Raw genomic sequence first — 15934 nt, forward strand, 5'->3', positions numbered from 1 at the left:
TTGTAGTAAGTAGACTTTCTGTTTTTTTAGGGCCAAGATGAAGTTAAAGCCACATTTGTGTGTGAAGCTCGTAGCTGTATCTGTCATACGCCATGTTGTACACGCACTCATTTTGACACTTTTCACATACTTTTGATGTGCATTTAATTGCAGCAAAAATATGAAATCCGTTTTCTTTGTTTTCTTGTCAACGGAATTGCTGAAATGTCGAGCATAATGGAAACAACAGCAGCGGAAACAAATTGGAAAAGTCTAAAAAAAAGCCAGGGTGTGCGATTTTGTGTCAAGGGGTGTAGAAAACAATGCTGTGCGAGTGTGTCAACAGGAGCTTCCAGACAATGGTAGGAAAAATTGAGAAAAAGCTACCGTCACTCTGGGTAATGCTATAAGCAAAATACATATTTATGATCAAAAGATCTTAGCATGCGTTCTAATCTCTCAGAAATCCCATTGTTCGTAATCGTTTCGAATAGTTTGCCGCCTTTATTTATTGATTGCATAACTATCCACACCATAAACAGACAAATTTAACAAGACATTCGTATGCATTGTCTTTGCTCTAACGCAATTTTATCCTTTCGGCCATCTGCATTTGACATTTGTCTTTCTAAACTGTGCAGCTCGGAAAACAAAAGGAGGCATTATATATTTAAATGAATCAAATGAAACGCCATCTGCAGCAAGCGCCTGTGTCTCTTTGTATTTGCCGATTTAAATGTAATTTATTTGCTGACTGTTTCACATGACTCCCGTCGAATTGCATTTTGAAAGGCTTTAATTAAAAAAAAGAATTTATGCTACACACGTTTGTGCAGCAAGTTTGTTAAATATGCAGCCGGTTATTGAAGTCAAATGACACGGCACAAATCCGGATCGATTTGCCAGCTGCAAAGGAAGTAGGAAGTTCACTGTTTGTCCGTGTTTCAAGCTCTCTCGGTTATTGTCCGTGTTTTAGTTGGCCTCGGCTTTTATTGCAACGGTCTATGGTCTATGATTATAGCCCTGACCGGACTGGACTTTTCCACGGCCTTTGGCCGGTTGAGCGCGTTTTCCATGCTTCGCAACGGAACTAGTGTCATTTCCGCAAAAAGTTTAGCATGCTTTTAGGCCGGGCCACTTAACACAGTGTTGTAGGCGAAGGACATGCTGTGAAATTGGCAAACAGATGCCAGTGTGTTCTGGGAATTTATTTCAACCAGGCTAAGCCAGATAAAGGCCGGTGAAATTTGCGTTTCCTTCAGCTGCTTCCTGGCATTTATCACTCGGCCATGGACAATGAAGAAAAATGTGGCTTGCCAATTGTACGCACTTGAAGACAACTATTGTTAATTTAAATAGCTTTTTGTTGACAAATTGAATATATGTATATTGAATATATGTATATATATACTTTATAATTTATAATTAGTATATAATATATTAAAAGATGCTTTAGAGCAAACTATGTCTTATAGAAACATCTTTAAGAACCATTTTTTTCTCTGCACGCACTCTCGGTAATTTTGTATGTGTTTTATAAGTTTTCCCCACCCGTCGAAGGATTTGTGACCCTGAACTTGATAAATAGCCCAAAATGTGCACATCCGCTGGCTGTTTCCTGGATTTCATCATTCCGCCCGCAAAAACAATGGGGAATTAGCATACGGAACATCCTTCGCCCATTTCCATGCTGATTTCGGAGCACTCCAGCTGTCGTTGACCCTGAAACTTGTTTAATAAATGTACTCACACATGCTGATGGCCCATCGCGTGGTTTTTCCCTATTTCTTGGTGGCCATTTTCCTATTTCCTTTATTTGCTTGCTAGATCAGCAAAGTGAAACGGACGACCTTGTGCGCCATGAACTTTTTTAATATCGAATAGCGAATAACGATTTTCCGCATATTTATTTAAGCCACGAAATTTCCGAAATATGTTGTCACCAAGTTGAGTGTGTGATTTTTGGGCACGTTGCATTTAATTTATGTGCCGAGTTTATTTATGAGCGACGTCTGCTAATTACGAGTGCTTTTAATGAGCAGCAGTTAAGAGTCGTAACGAGCTTAATTGCGAGCAGCCTTTCATTAATAATTTTGTGTCTCTTGGCCGCTTTTCACTCCTTGATTTTCCTTGTCTTCACTTTGTGCAAGTTTTAATGAAGTTTACATTTAGCTTTCGTCGCTCGCTTGCCTCGCCAAAAAGTTGAGTTAACTCAAGAGTAAATGTGTTAGCCAAGTGGCCAGTGTTCCATCGCCTGGCCAAAACACATGCTTTTCAAAGCTGAAATTCTGCCTGATAAATATCAATTTCTTGATTGAATGTGGCACATTCGTTATGGGCCTGGATTATTATAGAAGGCAGAATTATTTGCAACTAAAATTGCTTTTATTTATTCGATTTGCCCGAATATTTATTAGTTTTTGTTCGAATTTATTGACCATAAGAAAAATCTCTGTCGAGTCATATTTCACTTTTGCTGTTCACTTGGAATTCGATAAAATCTTGCTCGGGTTTTGTTTGAAATGTGTAACCCAATTGGGAATGCAAATTGTGCGATAATTGCTGGAAAAATATATAGAAATAATCCCCTGGCGACTGATAGTTTGGACAGCTGTCGGTTGGACAAAATAAATATCTGCCTTTTTTGTGTGTGTAACTTGTGAATTGCGTAACCTTACATGGGTGTCCGTTAAATTGAATTAAAGCTGGTCAACGCATTGCGTTAACAACGCTAATTGGCGGTCATTATACGGCAGCTGATGAAATCCTTCGGGCACCTTTCTGGCCACTAAATATGTGCTCTTTTGTCTAGACATGATTTAGCCCCGGGCTGCCGCCCATTTCGGACTGCCCAAAATAAATCTGCGTTGGGTTTCTGTCTCAAAAGAGCGGTGGTTTGTGGGCCTGGCTGGGTTAACCAAATAAATGTTCTTCGGGGTCATTGTTCCTATGGGCGGGGCAGCTTCCCTCTATCTCTGCGCAAACACATGTAAACACAAACGAAAGACAAAACTTAAACACGTAGGAATCAGCTTAACAAGTCGCTTTTTGTTTGACTTGTGCATGGGTGTGTCCTCGCCCTGGTTTGCGAAAAATTAATGCCTAGACTTAAGCAGATTGAATACTATGACCACGGGAGTCAATTGGGATTTAGCTAGAGACAAATGGGCTATTCTCAATATACAAATGGATAGTCCATTTAATGTTACCCATTTAAGCGCTCAGACTTGAGTTTTATGTTAGCAAACTGCCTAAAACACCTTAGTCAGCACAATACTCATAAGTGCTAGGATCTTAAAGCTATCATTGATAGGGTTTCGTGACCCCGATTTGCATTCTTGACTCCAGACCCACAGACATGCCATTGCATCCACTCAACAGGTGAAAGACGATGATCCCCCGATGTCGTAATGACATTGATACAGCTGCCGCTATTGGCCTCTAAGGTGTTAATGCCATGCAGCAATTTGCCAGATGCCGAGCTCATTAGGGCAGCTCTGAGTGGATGTCCAAAGTGGGTCATCTATGTGCCTGCACCACGGACCCCTAATCACACATAGACACTCGCAGACACACATAGCTATCATGGATATCTACTGCATACCCATACTCGAACATTTCCATGCAGTGCAAAAGTTTCTTTTGGCCAAAGTTTTATAGCCCAGCTGTTAACACTTTGATTGCCTGGGAAGTTTTAAAACTGTCGACAGACCGACCGACCTCCCCCGAAAACTTTAACCCTCTCAAAACGGTGAACCCGCCACCAATACGTATGCAAATACTCTCGAGTGCACATGGCAAATGCTGGCCAAAAGTTTACTCAACTGTAACGCCAATTTATTTTGGCTATCAGGAAATCTATACGATAGTGGGGAGGTAAATGGCCACACCAACTACGATAGATAAAATGAATTCGAGTTCCTCAGTGCAAATAACTATTATGATAAATAGCAGAATAAAGTCGGCTATAACTTGAAAATGCTTTTCTTAAGACTGAACACAAATCATTAAAATGTAAACAAAACAAAACATTTATTTATTTAGGGGAATGATAAATATTTTCATTGCAATTCTTTAAATTATGGAATTTAAAGAGCCCGTTTTACTCGCTAGCCATTTAAACTATTTTTTTATTAAGCACTGCAGCTCGAAGTAAAGTGGAGTCCTTGAACTTTTCACTTCAATGACGAGGGTCTAACACCTTGATCCGCTTCGCTGCTTAGATAAATAGAGGGTAAGTGCATTTAACAATCGACTGCCCTCAATTACGCTCGATGGCCGGGGGATGGGGCATCCAGGGGCAATAAAGCCTTAAAGTAGCATTCGATGAGCGTTGCATTTCATGTGTAAACAGAGCCACGGCAGCTCTGAAAAGCGCTGTAAGTACTTGTGTAAGCATGAGCACAACAGGGTTGCCAGGTAGCCGCGGTGGGGTGAGGGCAGTCATAAATAAATAAGATTAAGCGGGACACTCGAGTCCAGTGTCTGTGCGAAATGACTGAGTTGCGGCATCGCGGGCGGGGAAACCCCCGAACTTTCCGGACTCCCGCACAACAAACAACGTGCTTGGACTTGAGAAACATGAAATAAACATTTGCCGCAATGCGATGGAGACCAGCAACATTTCCGCATGCCGCACAAGTGCAGTCGCATTACAGTGCGAAAAATGCAACATATGTACAATTTTTAGTAGGAGATAAAATGCTAAAACTTTAAAGAGGATTTAAAATACTATGTTAATTATAATAATATGTTTAAAACAGCGTTCATTTGTTTGGTTTAAATCCTTACCCTGTTAGTTATTGAGGATTGTGATGCACCAGTATTGAACATCCAGCTGAAAGTGCTTTCATTTACGTGTAGAAGCTTCAAAGGCAAAGCGGAAAACTGGAGCTCACTGCATTCAGAATCAGCGCTGCATGTTCAAAGTCTGACTTTTCGCAGCGTCTTGTGCAGTTCCTTTCCTTTCTCCCCGGGATCCTCCACGTCCTGCAAGTCCTTGCGTCAGTTCTACTCATAATTCAGGAAGTGTGCAGCGCTTTTTGTACTGCGTACTTGCATTTCATAACAAGCTGGGCTGCCTGTCTCCAGGACAGCTTAATAAATGTCATAAAAAGAGCCCAAGCGCTGTAAGTTTTTTTTTTTTCAAAATCAAGAAGCAACTTTCAAAGTAAACAATTTAATTTCGCCCCGTGCTGCTTTTTAATGAAAATGACATTTAATAAGTAGGAAAAACAGAGAGTGGTGGAAAGTGCAGCCAGGCATTGTTCACTTTTAATGAGCCTGCAAATAGCCAGCGCGCAAAAGAGCGATACAAATTTGCACATAACATTAATGGCAAACATTTTGATAATTAATATAAAAATCTGTGAGGCCGGCGCAGGCCGTCTGCATTTATTGTTGTTTAATTAATCAGCCATTGAGCACACAGTGCGGTCGCACAATTTGCGTGCACAATTTGTCATTGATTAATTAAAAATCTGCGGCACCTAAGAGTTGCAACTAAATGGGGAATTGTGTTAAAAGTGTTTTACACTCAATGGGAATATTGAATGTAATATCTGTTTAACAAACTGATTGTGCATGGATTAAACCTATTGTTGCGGTCGAGGATATGAATACATAAAGCATCACAGAAAAGCTTCAAATGGCATGAAAGGGTCAAACAAGTGCATTGTTTGTTATTCGCATGTGTCAGATATTTACCGAAAACATGGTTAAATGATTGGAATGTTTTATAAAAAATAATTGTAAGCCTGCGGTTAAATATTATAAAAAGGTGTCAATGCCCATCAGAATCGAAAACTATTGCTTGCAGTTGGAAAGCTCCATGTGAGCTGTGTAAAATTGGAAACTATTAAGCTTAATCACAGAAATAATCTATCGTTGGCTTAACTTTTAATTGACTTGCGCGAGTTTTCCACTTTAATGAGGGTTAAATCAGGTCTGTGAATTGCCGATTTTATAGCACACTTATATGGGCACGATCCACGAATTTTCATTGCTTTTTTACTTGGCATTAAATAATTAGCAGCGAATGAAGGCCAAAAAACAGTCGCAATTAGCGGCACACAAATTGCACTTAATTATATAATAAATTCAATTGACAGCTGCACTTTTTGTGCTGCACATTGTCGGCGGGATTTCATGCACGATTTCAGCTTTATTTATGAGTTTAGCCTTATCTTTGTTTATGCACTTGTTTGCCATTATGATACAATTATCGCGATATTAAATACTTTTCATTTTCCCTCTTTGTGATACATCACCAAGTTTGTTGCCAACTAATTGGCTTTTGTGGTTTTATCCGATTGCTCGAATGACGTTAATTGTGATTAAATCTCGACATCGCACCCCTCCCGCAACTTCGCCCCAAGCAATTTACCGGCTGTAATTGAAGATTGTTGCTCGGAAAATGCTTACAAAACCTATTTCGCCCTCTCTCAATCTCTAATTTGCCTCCGGCTGACGGCACAGAAATGGAAAAGGCAAAATGGCAAGCTGAAAATTCAATCAAAAGTGTATACAGCACAGAATTTCATCAGGCATTCCTCTCTATATCAAAGCAAAAAAAGGCAGAAAAGAAATATTACAAATAGATTTCAATATCTGGATAAATTTATCAGAAAACAAAATGCACAGCTAGAGCAAAGTTTTTCTTTCTTTAGCCCAAAAGTCCCTTTTTTTTTGCGCCAGATGAAAACTTTTTCAGCGAACAACTTTGTTGTTTTGCGCAGATTTCATTTGGATTTGTTTAAAAACGAAACACATTTTCTTGCCAGCCGGGAGATTCAAATATATATCGTATGTATGGCGAAAAAGTGAGGGGCAGATGCAAATTGGGCAACTGGAAGGACTCCGCACAATGCCAAATGGCAGGTAAAATCCGCGCCAGGCTCTAGACCAACAAACATTTACATAGATACTTCACTTCGTTTGCATATTTTTTAGTCACCCGAATGAGGGGTAATCACGGGAATATCGGAGCAATCGACAAAATAAGCGGTGTGCCTAAAAAGAATAAGTACAAAAAACAATGCATTTGACTTGGATCATAAGGTAAACTTTTCTGTGTACTGGGAAAATAATCTGAGTTTATAACCAGCTTCAACGTAGGTAATCTGTGACTCTATTCACATTCCACATTTTAATCTCGTCGAGTCGACAATGTGCCCATTGGAATTTACATGCAAATTTGTTTTGTGCAATTTCCAATGATTTCCCATTCGCTGATAGCTGATGGCTGATACCAAAACACCCCGGCTTGCCAGCGGACGGAGGATGAGGTGCGTGCTGCAGGCTTAAAATCAGTGGTCAAATGACTGTCAGCGCATATTACGTATCCGCCCCATGTGCCACTGGCTAGGCAGGATGATAAATGACGTGAGCGGGTCTGGGTCAGGGAATATTTTGCACTGTATTTAGCAGCTAACCAAGCCGTATTAATTAACTTTTATGATGGGCGGCGTGCTCGGAGCAAAGTGGGCCAAAGAAAGTGGGTTAGATGAGTGCTCTACTGTGCGTATGCGTAATATTTCATTATACGACTATGGCAACCTCAGAGGCCTCCTACTTTGGATTTTATCTAGGGCTCTCCTTTGGGGGCCCACAAGATTTATTGCCTGCTTGAGAGATAAAGTCATTATGATGGCATTATGAAAAAGGAAAGACGACGGCGCCGTGCGGCATTTAGGAGATATGAATCTTTGATGCATGTAATTGCCCCGGAACTCTGCCCATATGTGTGTGGCCTGTTTATCATTGATTTTCCTCAGGCTCTGCCATTTATGGTAATTTCGTTCTTACGTCTTTTTATCGCTTGTCTTGCACTAATTAAAATTTCATTAGCCACACTTCGCCAGCCAGCCAGCCAGCCATTCATCCATCCATCCAACCATCCATTCATCCATCCAACCATCTATCCATCCCAGGGCGACTCTTTGACTTTTGTGTCCCCACCCGATGTGCATTAATTATGCACGTCAGAAGTCAAGGCGGCTGAAACGCTCAGCTGACAGCTGTCACCGCAGACAATCATCCGTGTCCCGCCCCAAAAGCGCACATAATCAATATTTTCCGCGGTTGCCAAACACACACGTGTCACTAAATTACTAGATTGGAATATACGAATTCCCAAACTGCAGCTAAGCGAATATTGTACACATTTCGCTTCGGCCCTCTGAAGTTTTCCGCCTTTCTGGCATTGTCCATTTTGGCAGACTTTCAAAACTGCCAAAAGAAATTGCAGACACATAGACGTGGCGCCTGCACACATTGCGCGACGAGAATGGCCGACGAAATGGCGGCGCCGATTCGAAATGGCAGCGGGTCAGCGGTGCCAAGCGCCATTTCAAGGTGCACCCTTTAAGTGCTCGAACATCCGCCGAACTAAGTGGTTTGCTGATCAAAAAATTTTGATTAAATCTGGTCGACTTTTGCCATTCATGGCGATGCGGTACTTTGCACATGATGTCTGCAAAAATTGGTTATCTAGTAGTTATAAAAGTTTAATGTTTACAAGTTAGATACTTGTGGGATTAGTTATTCTTGCTTTTATTAAAAGGTATATCAGTTTTATTGTTACTAATTTGTAACCTACATACACTACATATATTTAAATAGTTTGTTTTTTAAGAAACATTCTTTTTTTCGAAATAGCAAAAATGATTTCCTGTGCAGTGAAACCAAAACGTGCCTTAATCCGATCGACTCATTTCCCTTTTGGCTTTTCGAATTCTTGCCTTGATTGAATTTCAGTGCCTGGCTGCCGGCGGCTGCATCGGTGGCGCATATGTTGCCAGTAGCTCGCATCATGTGGCAAGAAGTTTATTGGAATCGATCGAAGTGACTCCACGACTCGGAGCCACGAAATACAAAAAAGGGAAGAGAAAGGGAGCCCATGCCTCCCTTGCATTCGCCATTTGCATACCAAGTAAAGTGGGCAACGGAGTGCCATGGAATTTTTCCAGATTTATGTTAATTTATTGAATTTAATTTGATTTTCTTCACTGTATCGATATGTTGTGCTCGGGAGTAAATCTGGACTGCGAATAAATTCAATACAGTTTGGCGCATAAATTACACCTTTTTGGCGCCAACAAAAAGGTGCCGTATCCTTAAGATACGATGGGCCAAGGCCAATGGAATACCAACAATACGGCTGCCATTTGTTGCTTTTCATTTTATGTTCATAATGGCAAAAGTTTTGAGGGTTGCCTTTTTATGTCTGTGATATTTAAAGAGGCCCGAGGTCAGGTCATTAAAATGGCAGAAAGGTTGGCCACCCGACTTTCTGCTTTGTATTCATTAAGTAATTGAGGGAAAGGTGGAAAGTGGACACAAAGCATCTGGGGTTCTTTTGTGGCATAAATTATTTATATACTAATTTGATTATTATTTAATTGCCATGATGAGTTGCGTAAGTTAACTTTATTATTACACCTGTTCGAGGTATTGCTGTAGATGTCTGAGTTCCACTTGCTGCACAACGTAGACGATGCCTGCCGTAACTACAAGATTTAAAAGTAGCTTTAAGTGTCTGACTATAGTGTTCAAACTAAGATAGGCGAAGTTACTTTTTCGTAACTTGTTTGATATAAAACAAATGGAAATAGGTTGACGGTCACATATTGAGATTCCTGACAGAAACTGTAGATACAAATATTTATAAGCACATGCAACTTGGTTTATATTATGTACAAACCAGTATATCCAGAATATCCAATTGCTTAAAAGCATGCCCCGTCCAATAGTTTGCGTTCACAAATTCCTTAATTTCGCAACCGTGTTCATCTGATTTGAAATTCCAGCTTTTGTCCATTAAGTTGGAATATTCCCTCTGTTGAGTGTAAGCTGCAGCAAGTAGCAGCATCCACAGTGCAAAATGCCAGGATAATATCAGCAAAGGTTTCATCAGCGACTCCTTGAGATTCGTCTGCCTTGAGTTTTCCTGGCCCTCCCAGAAGGCTTCATCCTCCAGATCTTCCTGGCTCTTCTGTTTCTGGACAAGCTCATTGGAATCATAGTTAAGGAACTGCAGAAATTCAGCTATTCGGAAGGCCATCATGCAAAGGAAGCACATGTAGGACATTTTAAAATAGTGACCAGCCAAGATATTGGCGCCTTTTTGTTTTGAGTAAATATTACGAAGCTGAAACTGAAACAACTTAAGACTCCTTTGCAATCGTAGCATTCTTAGACATTGAAGCCACCCAGCGTTAATCAGATGATACAGAATACGCAGCGCCATAATTAGTAAAAACAATAATCTGGGAATACCCATTATGTAATCGGAAACCTGATACAGCTCGGTAAACGTGACGGTATTGGGTTCGCCAGACGTTTTTGGCCAGTTCAAAAATATAATGTTAACTAGCACCACAGCAAGTAAAAGTAGCAAAAGTATGCCATGTATGAGGACGACACAGGAACATTCCAGGACTAGATGCTTTCCTATCAGTGATTTTAACTGCTTATAGGTCGACTGCGCTTCATTTATCAAGTTATATAGTTCATTCTTGTTGGCCAAAGAACAGACTAGAGTCAGGAAGATACAAATGCTGGTAAAGTTTTCGCTCCATAATTCTATTTCGCTCCTCAGAGGTCTCTTTTCGATTTGTAGTAAGTTAACCAGCTTGCTCTCCTTTTCCAATTCATAGCTTAGTAGCTTATGTAAGAGTAATATCAGAGTAATAAGAACGACAGGTAAAAACCTGCAAAAGTTTGGCCTGTGTTGATATACTTGTTGAGGTTTACTAAACCTCAGCTGTAGTAGACCAAAAAAATGCAAAGGGAACCGCAGAACTTTGGCGATGATAAGGATGAAGCGAAGTCGAGCCATCTTGAAAAACAACTAAAAGTTCCCACAAAGTGTCATTCATACCATAATGACTCGTCTCAACCATTAGGTAATTGATAATTAAGTTAATGTGGCTCATTTTGCTGTTTACTATTCACTCGAACTCATCATAGAAATAAAAGCGATAGACTTGACTAATTGTTTGAGTAACATTTCCATTCAAATCGTCCTCGGACTCATAGTCCTGCCAAGTTACGTTTTTGTTGAAAACTGGACGAATTACAAGCATTAACAAAAGTTCACGGATGTGGGTTTTCAGGCAACTCCTCAGCATAGAAAGAGAAATGCCGAACCTGATAGTTTTAAAGCCAACAAATGTTAAACAGAGTGGCTGTTTGGTCAATTGCACAACGGGGTAGTTGTTCGAGAACTGAAAAATATTCATAAAATATGTATAACAATTTATACAAAACGGTATTGGATACTCACCATCATAGTAACCACATCCTGTTTGTACTGAGCTTTTTCCCGCTTTCGCAAAAATGTCACTCCAAAAGCCGTTGGCAAAGTTCTATGGTGCAGCAGGCGCCAGGATTTCAATACAAAATAGTTGGGATCATCTTTAAGGACAAGAAAACTTGTTTGAAATTTGCGATGCTGCTTTTGTAGGTTCGAAGCAATTATGATAAATAGGGTCAACATAAGTAAATGTAACATTAGGGAAATCATTTGAGCATTCATCTGTTGACCTGAACTCTGTAATATTATGCAAATTTTTATGCCCGGCTGAAGCATAAAGCTGATGATATGCAGAGCAAAGTATCGTGATACGGTTCGATGAACGCGCCAAATTTTGGTTTGCTGTCTCAGCACTCCCTTCAACATCTGCAATCTATCACTTCTCATGTCTTGCAAGAGGAACTCATTAAGCGATCTGAAGATACAGCTTAGCCAGATCAGATAATTTCCAAAGAACAGCAGCTCGAAGTGATAAATAAAAGCCACTCCGAATATAAAAGCACTCTGGTAAACCGAATATATTCTTATCGGCCATAGAAGTCGTAGAATACTCATTATGATTAGCAGCAGGGTATAGATACATTCTCGAGGAATCTTTGCACACAATCGCTCTCCCATTATCATTTGCATCGACCTATGCAGACCAGCACATTCATTCAACAGCTGCGCGAGGTGTCTTCTCAGGATTAAAAAGTAAATATATAGCGGAACATATAGTAGGATCACAAACTGGTCGTAGATCCAGCGATGACTGCAGCAGAGATAAAGCCAACTGGCCAGCAAATTAACGACAGCCATTATTTGCACGTATAGTTGCTCGTCGCATACAAACTTCCTCAGCTGCTCCGAGTAACCCACGTTATAGAAACCTAAATATAGTCCGATCCTTCCAGTCTGATACCACACACACATCAAGTGGCACAGACAAAATCCCCTGGCAGTTGCGTGTTTCTCCATTTGTGTGGCAATAAACTTCGTTACTGAACTATCACAAAACTATATCGGTAACAGTGGAAAAGTTCATTACATTTCAACTGAATTGGATTGAGTGTAATAATAGATTATCGTTTATATAATTATTGCCGATCTGATAGCATTTATTGAAGTTCATGGTTATTCATTCAATTAACTAACTACATTAATCAGGATATAGGTTTTAAGAATGCAATGGTCCAAAAACTCGTTTAAAAAGTGCATACCAAATGAAAGAGTTAATACTTTTGAGTGCGCAACTGGTTTTCAAATTCATTACCTTTGCGAAAAACTTTTTAATATATTTATACCAGGTTTTGTTCATAAATACGAAGAGCATCAGCCACTATCAATTATTTTCCATTGTTAACATACCTCTCAGAGCTTTTTTCCCCTCGAGAATTACTTGGATAAAAATAAAGAGAATCATATTTTATGCTCTGTTTATTTGCGGAGTTGCACTCTGGACCGCTTTAACAGTTGACACTCGGATGTGGATGTGGATGTGGATATGGATGTGGATGTGGCTATGGATATGGCTATGAAATGGGTGGAGCACTTAAAATGGCATAAAGCCATAAGAGGTCACCCCATCCTGGTCCCGGTTCCCGTCCCCGTACTCCATCCAATCCATGTTTACCTCTATCTCTGTCTGGCCATTGCCAGCGCACCGGAGCTCATTCTCCCGCAGTTGGTGGCATCTTGGCCAAAGTTTTTTCCTGGCTTTTTCATCGCCCGGCAAATGGTTTTACACGCATGTAACTTCCCCAGCCCACATACATGTATGAATGCGATGGGGATCTCCATGCCGCAGTACAGGACAGCTTGTGCGGCCGCATATAACAATGGGAAAAAGTGCATGTTTTTATTACAAATTGCAATTGTGAAAAATTTTATACATGGCCGCATCGTTGTCCTCTCGTCGCCGCATCGTGTCACATTCCGGACCTTCGTCCTGTAACAGGCGTGCCACGAAAAAAGGAACCTAGGGGTACACTCCAAAAATAACAAGGAATATAAGCATAGTTTTTCTATATTACCCATTTTATGGGATTTTCGAACCATAGGCACTTCTTTAACGTGTTCAATATCATGTAATAAAGTTTAGTTTTTAATAATTACTAAATGTGCAGTTTCTCTGAAAACTCGAAAATTAAGAAGAGCATTACGTAACGGCCTAAATTGCAAAATACAGTTAAGGCTTTATTTAGTCAAGCTGGAATCAGCTTCTTTATTTCGGCCGAAAACTTTTTATACTGCATAATAGGGTTCGAGGCTCGAGGGCATTGGGAGCTGTTCCTGTGATAGTGTCGCCAAAAATAAACTGCCACATAAAACTCCTACCGCATATCCTGTCTGTGTCCTTGCCACTTGCCAGGCTCCAATTTTTTTTGTTGGCTGCGTGCGGCATGCATAAAGCAAATGAATTTATTTTTGGACTGCCATTTTTTCAATTTAAATGCTTTTTGCCGTCGGCTAGTTGGAGAGTCTTTCTTACTTTTATTTTTTACTCCAACTTTTTATTGGGATTTTTCTTTTTGATTCCACGCTTTAGCCAAACATTTTTTTGTCGATTTCGTTCAGCTATAAATTTCTGCATATTTTCATTAGTTGTCAGAAATGCTTTTGATGATTTATGCATGTTTTTGACGCTCTTTCGTTCGCCTTCGTTCCACATGCCCTTTCTGCATTTTTTGAGAACACCCCAGCCAGCGATAAATAAAATAAAAAAACAAAACAAACAAACTTATTAAAAATGTAGTTGGTAAGGCAAAGTTTTTAAGCTAATGAAAATTGCTGCATTTGTCGGAATGTGGAGTGTGGACAGCTGCGCACTCGAAAATCCTGTGGATTGAGGACAGAATATTGAAGCGAAAACATTTTAGCAACTTTGGTACTAAAAACTATGGCAGACATTTCTCCAATTAAGCTATGGAGACGCTTAGAAAATTAGTAAAGCCAAAGCTTTATTAAACCCATGCTTTAAACAGCTTATTTATTGTATTTTATTTTTTAAATTTTAGTAAGATATATTTTATATGCTAGAACTTCCAGAAAACTCCCAAAAGCCAATATAAAAAAGAAAAAATCTGGAGGCAGAGAGTTTTTCACATTCCTGTGAAGTTTTGCGCTGAGAGCCCGAATAATATTCCGCTCATTTTCCGCAAAGGCGTCTTATTTAACTGCCGTCGTAAATTCGCACATAATGAAGTGGTCGACGGATATCTGCCATCTACTCCGGTTAGGTGTGATGTGGCTCAGACGGCAGCTGCTAACGCTGATTGTGATGTTTTCCAACGCCTACATTCCTGCAGCTTTTCCTCTGCCGACTGACGTCTCTAATGATTGTTTGACAAACATGCCCGGCTAACTGTCTGCCGTTCTTCCTGCCTTTCTGCCCTCCGTTCCTGTTTTCTTTCATCAGTTCTGCCTAGTATCCCGACATCGGCCAGTCGAAGCTCTTTATTGAATTCCAGCATGGCGCCCAGACTGGTCCTTGGTTCGTGGTCCTGAGTCCTGGATCCTGAGTCCTGGAACCAGGGTCCTTGGGCATCCGTGCCTGGGCCGACATGTACAGGATTTTAAAAATGCCACATAAAAGCGCTGAACGCTACGACACGAATTCAAAATTGAAATGACAAAGTAAACGGCGAGCGTTGAAAGCTGAGTAGGAAAGCAAGTGCACCTGAAGAAATTGGTCTTTAAGATGTCCTCGAAATGGATCGCCTTTTACTTAAAAAAGGTTGCATACTTTGAGGCACCTTTCCTTCTATGCAAATTATTTCAGTTGACATTTCGCTTAAAAAATATTATACTGGGGCAGTACTTGAAATTTCGCTAAGTGTGGTGTGGTTAGCAGCGTAGAAAAGTCGCCTAAGGAAGGAGCCGCTTGAGTTTGACAGTTTTGGGTTATGCTGCGATGAACATGGCCGATATGCTGCCATGCAAATCTCCTTCGCAAGTGGCAACTGGCAAGTGGAAAGTCGAAGGAGGGAAGTGAGTAAGCAGCGATTGAGACCTGAACAAATTAATCGCCATTCGGTGCTGAACTGAAAGTCAGGTTTGACCGAGTTTACACACTCTGCGCTTTATTTTTTTGTCGCTCTCTGCGAAGGTGGGCTTCTGTGGCGAATTCCCAGTTTGCAAATAAATTAGTTTGCTACGTGAGCGACGCAAATCTGAAGTGGGTCTGACAGCGGTTCGGTAGAATTTTTAAATATTTAAGCGTGTGCAACTTATCGATTTCGGGGACTGACTACAGAGTCCGCTAATTGAAGTGGTTTTAGTGTGTGGCTATGCCATCAATTATCCGCAGCTCCAGAACGCTTTTTCCTGCTAAAAGCATTTGTCCAGGGATCCAAGTACAAAGCAGAGGTACACTTAAACCAATTGCAGATATGTCCTTAGTGGTTGTAGCTGATGAATGTAATTTAAATGAATTTAAGCAATTTCAACTAATTATTCCTTACGATTTGGTATTGCACGAAGTGAAAAATTGGTATTTAATCTACACTACTGGTTCAGTTTATACGAGTGTAACATTCACACATTAGAGCTAAGTACTCACCAAATTGTTATGGCCGCCAGTCGCATTTTTGCTCCTTTGACTGCACAGGACAACTCGCCCTGTTGCCGTCGCTGTCGTTAGTCCAATTAGTTGGAAAC

General features: G+C 40.4%; 2 protein-coding genes across 2 annotated transcripts; both read right to left on the reverse strand.

Annotated features, from left to right (window-relative positions):
* Positions 1–9414: 9414 nt before the first annotated feature.
* Positions 9415–10819, reverse strand: LOC122618122. The gene is made up of 2 exons (XM_043794263.1): positions 9683–10819; positions 9415–9627 (listed from the first exon to the last, which is right to left on the reverse strand). The coding sequence occupies exons 1-2, from the start codon at positions 10817–10819 to the stop codon at positions 9415–9417; spliced, it is 1350 nt and encodes a 449-aa protein (XP_043650198.1).
* A 112-nt stretch (positions 10820–10931) lies between these two features.
* On the reverse strand, positions 10932–12253 carry LOC122618112. Its single transcript, XM_043794253.1, has 2 exons — positions 11267–12253; positions 10932–11207 (listed from the first exon to the last, which is right to left on the reverse strand). The coding sequence occupies exons 1-2, from the start codon at positions 12251–12253 to the stop codon at positions 10932–10934; spliced, it is 1263 nt and encodes a 420-aa protein (XP_043650188.1).
* Between the last annotated feature and the right edge of the window lie 3681 nt (positions 12254–15934).

This window comes from Drosophila teissieri, chromosome 3L, assembly GCF_016746235.2.
Source record: "Drosophila teissieri strain GT53w chromosome 3L, Prin_Dtei_1.1, whole genome shotgun sequence".
NCBI classification, from domain to species: domain Eukaryota; kingdom Metazoa; phylum Arthropoda; class Insecta; order Diptera; family Drosophilidae; genus Drosophila; species Drosophila teissieri.